The sequence below is a fragment of the Capricornis sumatraensis genome, chromosome 8 (genome assembly GCF_032405125.1).
Source record: "Capricornis sumatraensis isolate serow.1 chromosome 8, serow.2, whole genome shotgun sequence".
Classification (NCBI taxonomy): domain Eukaryota; kingdom Metazoa; phylum Chordata; class Mammalia; order Artiodactyla; family Bovidae; genus Capricornis; species Capricornis sumatraensis.
The window spans coordinates 13,116,925-13,127,909 of record NC_091076.1 but is presented as its reverse complement, the minus strand read 5'-3'; the positions used below and the strand labels follow the sequence as shown (position 1 = coordinate 13,127,909).

The 10,985-nt window shown below is 45.7% G+C and overlaps 1 protein-coding gene across 1 annotated transcript; it reads right to left on the bottom strand.

Moving 5' to 3' along the window:
* Nucleotides 1–267: 267 nt before the first annotated feature.
* Nucleotides 268–9,167, bottom strand: LOC138082726 (pregnancy-associated glycoprotein 1-like). Its single transcript, XM_068976031.1, has 9 exons — nt 9,067–9,167; nt 7,835–7,985; nt 6,741–6,858; nt 6,526–6,644; nt 5,140–5,333; nt 4,086–4,202; nt 2,285–2,426; nt 2,099–2,197; nt 268–417 (listed from the first exon to the last, which is right to left on the bottom strand). The coding sequence occupies exons 1-9, from the start codon at nt 9,165–9,167 to the stop codon at nt 268–270; spliced, it is 1,191 nt and encodes a 396-aa protein (XP_068832132.1).
* Nucleotides 9,168–10,985: the final 1,818 nt, after the last annotated feature.

Below are 10,985 nucleotides of genomic sequence, written 5' to 3'. Positions count from 1 at the left end.
TCATTTCAATGAATCTCTTGAAGCCAGTTGCAGTTGGGCTCCTCTCCATTTTGATTCAGACTTGGTTCTAGATACTGCACTCCGAGACACAAACAGAGGCACCGATTTGTTTCAGCACCATTAAGAGTGAAACCCTTTATTCTTTCCTGAGAAAAGGGTGTGCAGACCACCAAATACAGTTCACCAGCATCCTGGGCAGGAGTACCCTAACTGTGAGTGAGTTTGTGTTAGGAGCAGCTTTACTGATTCCTGAACCACTTCCAGCATTTACACTGCCCGTGCCAGGCCAATCCTGTCATTTCCTCGATCAAAGACTGAGAAATACCGCCTCAGGAAGATGTCACCCAGGATCCAGGTCTCTCTAGATGGACTCACTCTGTTCTCTTTAAAGGTGGTATAGCAGTGGCCTCTAGAATCCTGGGGGAGTCAGAGACACACACCAGTCAGCATGAGCCCTTACTAGTGACTCCCCCCAATATCCCGACCTAGCACAATTCTTTGTTTATTTCCCACTTTTGGTAAGTATTAAGGGGTTTTCTCAGCAGCAGGGCATATGAGAGTTCATCCAAAACCAAAGAGGACCAAGACATGAGGTTGCCAGGTGGAAGGGTGTGGTGAGCAGAGGACTGGGAGTTGGGGAAACAGAGGAATGAAAAACACAAAGTCCTTCTGTAAAGCGTAAGGAACTATATTCAGTATCCACTGGTAAACACATGAAAAAGAATAAGAAAGCATAACTGAGTCACATTGCTGTGCAGCAGAACTTAACACCACACTGAAGATTAGCCACACTTCAATATAATTATTTAAAAAGAACAAGTGTGTCCATAGTTCCCCTCACTCCCTGTTTCCTTCCTTCTGACTCCTGCTCCTTGTTTTCTCTGCAGAGAATGCTGGTTCTCCTCCTGCATCCCCACAATCTGTACTTTATTAAAAAACTTTATTTTGTATTGGAGTATAGCTGATTAACAATATTCTGAGTTTCAGGTGGACAGTAAAGGGACTCAACCATATGTATCCATGTATCCTGGTCCCAAAGATCCCCCTCCCATCCAGGCTGTAATATAACTGAGTGGAGTTCCGTGTACTACACAGCATTCTGTTGTTGGTTATCCATCTTAAATATAGCAGTGCCCACAACACGTTCTTGAAGACTTAATTAAGTAACTCTGGGAAGCCTCCTTCGGGCCACACTCATCCTCTTCGGCCACTCTCGGCTTGTCTGGGTAGCTTACTCAGGTTCCCCATCCCCACTGGTCAGTCCATAGCCCTCATCACACCTAGTAAGTCCCCAGTGCCCCAGTGCCCCAGTGCAGACCACCTTGAGATGCCATTTGCATGGAATCCTGTGCAGTTTTGCCTAGAACCAAGCAACCCTCCATATGGCTGAATGTGTTTGTGGTTTTAGAATTCCTGCAATTCCCTCTCTTCCTCAAAGCCTTCTTTGAGCCCATTAGCCTGTTCTGAACTCCCATAGGGAGCTGACATGAAGCCTCCACCCTGTGCCAGGGCTGAGCAGTCACTGTGCGCCCTTTATTCACCTTAGCATCCAGCCTCCCCACAGAGGGGTCGGGTATCCTAACTCACAAAGGAGGCACCTGGCCAGAGCAAGGGGAAATGGCAGCTGAGAACTAGGGTGACCATGTAATTTATCATCCAAACCAGGAAAACTTTGAAAAGGGAAGGGGTACTGTTAACTTATGCTAGAATATCAGACTGGGACTGTTCCCAGCGATTCTCTTTGTAACATGGCCTATTTCAGGGGCTGCTAGAGCTGACTTCCATGTTCATGCACCTTAGGGCTCAGATTGAACTGAAGCTCTTTGAGGACTGAGGACCTTAGTGTTCCCCTCTCCTTGTGACTCCCACCATGCCAGCATGGTGTGGCATCTCCACATTTATTTCAAGAAGATCAGTTTCCCAGATTTCCTTTAATCTCAAGTGGTTGGTTTTCTGGCAGGCACTGGCCCAGTCACAGGGCTCAGCAGCATCTGAAATGGTGTGACATGGCCTGCAGACTCCACCCTCCTCCCAGCAGCAGCCCAGGGGTTCCTGCAAGCTCCAGTTTGAGAAACAACCCTGAGTATTGTCCCCTCACCTTGAGGATGTAGTCTCGAGCTGGCACTGGGTAGTTGATGCCATTGATGGTGAAGATGATAGAGGGCAGAGTATTGACCGCAAAACATGAAACATGGTCCTATTAGAGAGAGAGGGTGAGAGGTTGGCCCTGGAGACCTTTGTGGTGTGTGGAACCTGAGAGTGACCCTGGGGCATGACCCTTTACCTCGGAACCCCGTGGCGTGGCACCAATGAGCTTCTGTATGTTATTGACCAGTCTTCTTGGGCCTTCGATCAGTGATGTCCCAGTGTCCACAACAGCCTCGCAGCCACCAGAGCAAGCAATAACCTTTCTTTTCATGGAGATGCTGAGAGACGATGGAAGAAAGTGGGCATCAAGGTCACTCTGAGTCTCCCCAGAGCTGCCCCCTTCCCGACTGTCTCCTAAACAGCCCTTCATCTCTTGCCCTCTTTTCATTTGCTCTAGACACAGCACCTTTCTTGACATCCTCGAATGCAGTATTTGAATACACCAGGCTCTTTTGCACCTTGACACAGAATGGTCTTCTTTCTAAGAAGACTCCACTCCCTTTGACTAGCAAATTTCCTCCCATTTTCCAGATACCACCTTAATTGTATTGTTTTCGGGAAGACTTTCCCCTCGTGTTTATCAGTCTCCTGTCTTGGTCACTCTCTGTAGACCCTTCCTCATGTCTGCTGCTGCTGCTGCTGCTAACTCACTTCAGTCATGTCCGACTCTATGTGACCCCATAGAAGGCAGCCCACCAGGCTCTGCCATCCCTGGGATTTTCCAAGCGAGAGTACTGGAGTTGGTGGCCATTGCCTTCTCCTCCTCATGTCTAGCATGTACCAAAGTGACAATTCACTATGTGGGCGAGTCACTTCATATACATATGCCTTCTTAGATGTGAGGGCGAGTTTTATTCTCCTTGCCTCGCTAAAGTGCCTGACACAGAGTGGATGCCCAATGTTTGTCTGTTCAGTGAGTGAATGAAGACAGAAAACAATGAAAAACATCCAGAGAGCTGTATCTAGTGGGGAACAAATATGAGTCACACACAGAGTAAAGATGGAGATTCACCGGGGCAGCAGATTCTCATAGTGGTGGGAGAGAGGGACTCCTCTGGGAGAGGGTATCTGCCAGCACTACTCCTACAACCAGTTCAGACCCTGAGACCCTGGTCAGGAAATACATGACTAGCACACGGAAACCCCCCAAAAGAGGTCAGCTTTTGTCTGAGGGTATCACACAGAAGCCTATCAATTATGCCTCTTGTCCTCAGGTCACTCCTGGATCCCACCTTCCTGATTCTCTGTTATAGCCCCTGTCCCACTGTATGCCCATGAACATGGGGTGTCTTTTTTATTAGTTGCTTTCATGGCTTTAGACTGCAGCCAACCTCTCTGCACTTCGGGGTGGTTGCTCCCTAAGGAGACCAGTTTTCCCCATTTGTTCAGGGCTTCCCTGTTTTTAAACAGACATTTATCTGTATGTCCTAGGTAGCCCTCAATTGTTGGTCTTCTTATCATAACTCTGTTCAGGCTGGTGAAATTCTCCCTGATTCTCTGTTCACCATCTGTAAAGTCCTCTAACCATGCTTCCCACCTCAAAAGGCAGTGGGTGCAGCCCTCTACCAGCAGCCCAGACCTCTCTGGTGCCTTTTAGTTCCCTGGTCTGAGCCTGGCTCAGAAAGCATGGGGATTATGAACCCATGTGTTCTTTGTGTATCCATGTGCTTGTGTGTTTGTTTGTATGTGTGTTTGCATGTATCTCTGTGTGTGCTTGTGTGTCTCTGACTAGCTATGCATGTTTTTATGTGTCTCTGAGTAGGTTTATATGTGTCTGCTTGAGTGTTTCCATGTGTCTGTGTGTCTGTCTGTGTCGTTGTGGGTGGTGTATATGTCTGTGTGACTATGTGTCTAGAATGCATTTGTGTGTGTCTGCCTGTGTCCATGTACAGTAGCAGGAGTATCACTTGGACTGATCCTCAGAGGGACAGGCTTACCGGTCCATGTGTACACTCCAGTCACCGGCTTGGATCAATGGTACCCAGTTGAGCTCTCCCTTGTAGTAGCGGTGGTCCACCCCACCAAACATCACCACACTGCCCTCCCACTTGTCTCTGTAGAGAGAAGAGAGGGGGTGCTCCTTGGAGGACATTAATAACAGCACTGTCTGAGAGCTGTACTTCTCTACCCATGAAGGTCCTAATAAGGTCCCCATGTACAGATGCAGAAATAGAGTCTAGGGGCAATTGAGATCCACACTGAGGTCCCTAACTGGCTAATGAGTGGCACAGAGGAGGTTAGAAGCTAATCACTTGGCTGGGCTCCACCCACTATGTCTTCTGAAGAAGCTCTGGACCTCCAGCGACCTGAGTGCTCAGAAACCCTCAAAGGACAGGGTGCTGAAGTGTTTGGCTTTCTCCTTGTCCACCTTGTCATTTTTCAGGAAAATCAAGGCCTGGGAATTCTATCGGTGTGGGTTCAGGTCACTCAGAGTTGCCTCCCATGGCCTGTGACCTCTACTAGCCAAAGGGCTCCACACTAGAAGGGACCCCACTTCTGTTCTCCCTGTCTTGAAATGTTTAATATTTCTTGAACAAGGGGTCCCACAATTTTGTGTCCTACACTTTCATTTTTCACTGGCTCCTACAAATTGGGTAGCTGGTCCTGGGCTCCCAGTGAAATGCTAACGAGGAAGGAAAGATATCCACCATCCTTCTCCCTCCTTCCTTATCAAATTCATAAGCAAATCCTAATGCGTTTTCCTTCAACTTGATTCCTGTTACCTTCCATTAGTCTTCCTCCTCACTCACCGCCCCTCCCCCACCACCCCAAGACCAAGTTACTGGTCTTGAGCTCAAGAGTAGGGTTGTGTTCTAATAAAAAGTTATTTATAAAAGCCAGTGGTGAAGCCAGGTAGGGCCCTGGGGCCATAGTTATCCTGGGTTAGATTATCTCACAGAATACTTTTTTATCAAGTATCCTATAATTTTCGTGCAACTGAAAGCATCTTACAGCTAATTTGGAGAAAGGGATTGTCCATCTCAGACTTACTTGCTCAAGTAGAAGGCAAAAACAGGCTCAGAAATGGCACCTTGATTCTTCAGGTTGTCAAAGATGGGGATGGCTCCAGAGAAGGATAGTTTGGGGTAGTTCAAGCCCAAGACGCCATCAAAAGGTATACCCTCAAACCCATATTCCGCCACACTTAGACCGAATGGCTGGTCAGTACTTACAAGGTCCCCAATCTGTGGGAGAGAAGAGTATTCCCACTACAGATATGTGAAATGGGGCTAGGACTGGGATGGGGTGCATTGCCATAAGATCCTTGGAAAAGAATTGAGGCTGGGCTCTGTCTTCGGTGGCCCACAGATGGTTAGGCCAAGCTGGGAGGGGAATCTGGGTTCCATTTGAGAGAAGCTGTGAATTTTAAAACATCTGCCCCTCTGAAAAACACCACTTGAGTGAGTCAAATTGGCCTCATGGCTTCTGTACAGGTGGGGCAACCAAGAGTCAGGCCAGGTCCCATTGGTGCCTCCTTATGGACAAAACAATCGAGAGCAAGATAGCCTTCTCTTTGGCATCACTGTGACCTACTGACAGGCATGGACTGCATTCTCTGTAATGTACTGGGAATTCTGCATCTGTCCAGGAAGACAGAAGCCAAAAACTCAATCTTGCTTGCAGGGTTCTATGAAATTACTGCCTGGTAAGTTCCCTTTTGGGGATATGTGTGTATTTCCGCGAGTGTGTATGACAGAGAAAGAGAGAGAGGGGGGAACTACTCAAGTACTTAGGGAGAGGCAGGACATAGCTTTATTAGACTCTTAATGGTCGTCTAGAGTGAGAACTCATTTATCAGACTCCTTGAATTCTCAGGCCTCCAGTTTCCCATTCTGGATACCTGAAGCCCTCGTCTGCCCCCAGGGTCCCCAGATCAGTTTTATCCTGTCCCCAAATGTCTTACAGCAACTGCAGTCTTGAAAAGCCAGCCTAACTCCACCTTTTACCACATGTGTGCCCTCAGCAAGGTCCTTGCTGTCTGCACCTCAGTTTCTCATATGCCATGAGTTAATCAGAATAACTGCTGTGTGGGGTTGTTGCAGAATTAAACCAGTTATCACCTCAAAGTGAACAGTCTGTGAAGATGAAAGTGGGTGCTTTTATCACCTCTTCTCACACCCAGCAAAATGAACCTTGAACTGCTCATGGGCAGAGGAGCTGCAAGTCCACACCTCAAGCCACTCTCTGGGTTAGCTAATCTGTTTGCTCATGTGTCACCACAAGCACTGCCTACCCAGGGACATGTTCCTGTGGATAAGATGGCCAATATCTATATGAGATAGGCTAGGGAGGGTCCTGCCAAATGGTCCTGCATCTGTTTTCCAAGCAGTGGTCACTCCATAGCCAGTCCAGACTCAGCATTTTTTACACCATTACCCGAACTGTGTCATGAACAACAACTCCTTTCATTCTCCCAGATCCATACATGATCCCGAACGTCTTATTGGCAAGTCGGAAGGTGGAAGACTGACGATGTCTGAACCTAATGTGTGTAGCTGCAGACACAAGGGATGAGTGTCATCAGGTGCCAAGAGTGGAAACAGGGCCACAGGGCAAGTGAAAGATGGTCCGGGAACAGGATGTCTACTCACAACAGGTTGGGCTGATGCAAAAGACGGAGGACACCCACAAGTCAGATGAGCCTGTGTCAAAGATAACCTGGAATTCTTGAGGGGGTGTTCCAATGGTGATGTTACCCACGTAGAGCTTCTACAGGGAAAAGAAGGGAGTGGGTTAGTGCAGAACTGGCTACCCTCTGTTCCCACACTGATACCTCCTTCTGGGTATCACATATCTCTTGAGACCACTTTCTAGCCACTGTGCAGCTCAAAGACTTTGGTCACAGTGGAGTCTGCATTTGATATATTTTTCCGGTGCTACATTTTTATGCAGGATACTGACTCTATGACCAGGCATTGAAGTGGTACCTCCTGCATGGGAAGCCCAGAGGCATAACCACTGCACCTCCAGGAATGCTAGACACCCAGGGAAGTCCTGGTGCCTTCATTTGAGAAGCTCTGTAGTCTCTTCAAACCCAGCCTTAGCACCCCCTTCTCCCGGAGGTCCTTCTTGATCAACCCCAGCCACTCCCTCTAAACTCAGACCACATCCAATCAACACCACACAGGTGACCCTTTCACTTGACATGTATTTACTCTTTGCCTATCTCTTAGGCTGGCATGGGCATTCTTGAAGACAAACTAAGCCCTTTGGCTAATTTAAAAGCAGTAACCCCAGTGTTAGATTCTTATGGCCTTAAACACAATACGGGTTCAATAAATTTTTACTGCTGTGGTTCTTGCGTCTGTGGAAACTGAATTCCTCTGCCTCGGGATTCGCAATTGCTTTGCAGTTGGTTCTACCTTTTGAAAGTGATGGTTCACTCTTCATCTGTAACTGAGTGGCTCACTTAGTTTAGAAGGAACCATCGCCCTCAAACTAATGACACATCTTTGATGCAGAAATGGATATTTACCTGCCACTTGGTAACAGCTGGGGCCAGTCACAAAGACCAACAATTAAGGATAAGAGTCCTTCTCCTCTGAGTGGGGTCCCTGTTTTCCAGTGTCTCTACCTCCTGCAGGAACCCCAAACCCAACATCCCACCTGACACCTCCAGATGAGTCCCGGTGCTAGGCTAGAGCACTGGGGGAGCTATGGAGAACTATCCTCCCAAAATACTCACATCCATGATGTTTCTCAAGGGGTGAATAGTTAGATTTGAGCCACGAAAGGAAATCTGGGACAGTCTGTAAGCATGCTCCTTCAGGAAATTGTTCAGCATGTTTTTTCCACTGAGGGTTTTTCTCATGATCTTCACTCTCCTTAGAGGTATTCTTTCACCGAGCATTTGACAGAGAAAACAAAGAATATGGTACAACAAGCTGTCAGTGTTAAGGTATAACTCTCATTGTAATGGCCATGTATACTTTCCAATCATTTTTATGAGACACATTATTATCAGAATTTTATGTATATACCATGGCAAGGACATAGATTTGAATACAGGTCTGTTCTGCAATCTTGGGTAAGCTATATGACCATGTGGTATCTCAGTCTGCCCTTTGGTAAAATGGTGGAATGTAACAATACAAACCCACAAATAGAATATCTTGGGGATAAGCAAAGTGACGGATATAAGGTACTTGATAAATAGAAAGTTTCAAAAATGACAGCCATTAGCATTGCTGTTGCCATCCCACTCTATCCGTCTCATAGAACCTCAAGGAAGGAGGTAGAAGGGGGACTCATCTTCTTTTAAAAGGGAGCAGTTTGAAATGCAAGAGGTTTCTGAGTTGGCTGTGGTCACAGTGTTTGTCAGATAAAAAACAGTGTATATGAAACAATGTATATTTCCCCAAGTTGAAAGAGAAGAGAGAGTTGAAAGAAGAATCCAAGTTATAGGGAACAAGTACGGGAAATTCAGAGGCTTGGGAAGGAAGGATGAGTCAAATGAGAGATTAAAAGACAACAACATAGAGAGAAATACACTCCCAGTGACTTCCAAAGAGAGGGAGAGATAAATGACAGTGATACAGAGATGCAGACATAGACATATACACACTGAAGTAGACAGGGAAAAAAGAGGACATGTTGAATAAAATGTAGAAAAGTGCTATTCCACAGGGCCACACCGACATCTGCATAGACTGAGCACTGAACAGTTGCAAGGAGTTGCATTTTCAACAGGTCATGAAAAGACTGGAACCCAAGAGTTGTGCAACCATGCAAATCTACATCAAGATCTTGGGACCCACAGTTCCTATAGCAAGTTACTTATCAAAAAGAAAGAGTTGGACTTTAAGATTCTTAGGGAGATATTCCATTCCCTTCTAAACCTGATGGGTGGAAGAATAAGCAGATGAAAAGAAAAATCCGAGAAAGGAATATGATGTGGCTTACTGTCCCCATACTTACTTGACTATGCACTCTGAGAAAGCCACCAGCCCAAGGAGCACAAGCCACTTCATGCTTCTTTCCTGGCTCCAAGTACTCAGGGAAGTTTGGGTTCTTAGCATGTAGTGGTGACCAGTAGTCCTTAGTTATATATGCTCTGACCTACCTTAGTTTTCCCCTTTAGGCCACTAAAAGATCTGAAAAAAACACAAAGCTCTAGATAAAATCTTTACCTTCATCAATGTCTTTGGTGAGTAGCCTTTGAAGCTTCTCAGACTAGAAAGAATTGAAGTGCAATCTCTTCCTTGAAGCTTGGCTGGAAAATCAAACTGATCTCTATGGACATCTACAAAGATGGAGAACCTTGACTACTTGGAGAAAAACTAAGAATATCATGAAAATGGATACTAGAGGCCATGCTCGACACCCATGGTTTCATGTCATCTTCCTAGCCACTTCATGAGATATGCATTGCTGTCTTCATTGAAGAGGAGATTGCTAGGAAGATAAATTGTCCAATGGCAAAGTGAAGACTTCAGGGACAGCTCAGGGACATATAACTGGCTTTAGTTAGTAGGTCTAATGGCAGACATCAGGGGCACCTATGATGCCAGTCTGCATCAAAGATTTAGGGCAGGGCAGTATGTCAATTGTTTGGTTTCAGTATTGGAAGAAATGTCATAAGGATCTATAAGATATTTTATATCATTTAACAACTGTACAAGGAAGAACTGTGTGCTAGGTTCTGGGTTAAAGGTTTCAAAGTCAAAGTTGATCAAGACAAAAGTAGTCTTTAGCTTAAGAGAGCTAGCAGTCTAGTTCTCACTAGACTCATGTTCCAAGGAGGCAGTCAATATGATACTAAGACAAGGTGGCCATGTTGGACTCTGGGCAGCACAGGCCTTACCACTGGGAGCAGCCTTACCTCCACTTCACCCATGCTGGAAAGCAGGCCAGTTGGCCATGCTTTCAAGAGAATCAGAAGTTTGGATATTTATGTACAATCTACTGATTTTAATGTTAACAACTTCTTTTTTTTTTTCTTGAAAAAACAGTGGGAATGAAATCTCCACAGTGATGTGCTGGAATCAGCTTTCGGTCTATGCAGGTTTTTATTTCTGGCCTAGAGTTGGGAGTGCAGTGGGGACAGAGAGGAATTTGATTCATGTTTGTTGATTTACAAAGAGATATATGCATACTAAACATGCTGACTCATTGGAAAAGACCCTGATATTAGGAAAGATTGAAGGCAGGAGGAGAAGCGGAAGACAGAGGATTAGATAGTTGGATGGCATCACCAAGTCGATGGACATGAGCTTGAGCAAGCTCCAGGAGTTGGTGATGGATAGGGAAGCCTGGCATGCTGCAGTCGATGGCATTGCAAAGAGACGGACACAACTGAAGGACTGAACTGAACTGAACAAATTGAGAACAAAGACAAATCTAATTGCATCAAGTTTTTGACTAGCTACCTATAACAACACATTGCTTAAGTGGCTTTAAAATTCAGACTTATGACTCTACATTCAGAGTGGAATATCTTCTAAGGAAAAACAAAAATACTGCCCATCAAAAACAAAACCAGAGAAAACCAAAAGAAATAAGGAAAGAAATCTGAAACTATGTTCAACAACTTCAGTTCAGTTCAGTTGCTCAGTCATGTCTAACTCTTTGTGAGTCCATGAACAGCAGCACACAAGTCCTCCCTGTTCATCACCAACTCCTGAAGTCCACACATACTCACGTTCATTGAGTTTGTGAACTCAGCTTTCTTTATAGTTCAACTTTGACATCCATACATGACCACTGGAAAAACCATAGCCTTGATTACACAGACCTTTGTTGACACAGTAATGTTTCTGCTTTTCAATATGCTGTCTAGGTTGGTCACAACTTTCCTTCCAAGGTGTAAGTGTGTTATAATTCCATGGCTGCACTCA

Bases quoted from the DNA above. Each gene is read 5' to 3' on its own strand.
- LOC138082726 (XM_068976031.1), bottom strand. From the start codon at position 9,167: ATGCTAAGAACCCAAACTTCCCTGAGTACTTGGAGCCAGGAAAGAAGC. The intron at 7,986-9,066 runs GTAAGTATGGGG...GCTCGGTGAAAG, and splicing joins TTCTCAGAGTGCATAGTCAA to AATACCTCTAAGGAGAGTGA. The intron at 2,198-2,284 runs GTAAAGGGTCAT...TCTCTCTAATAG, and splicing joins CCACGCCACGGGGTTCCGAG to GACCATGTTTCATGTTTTGC.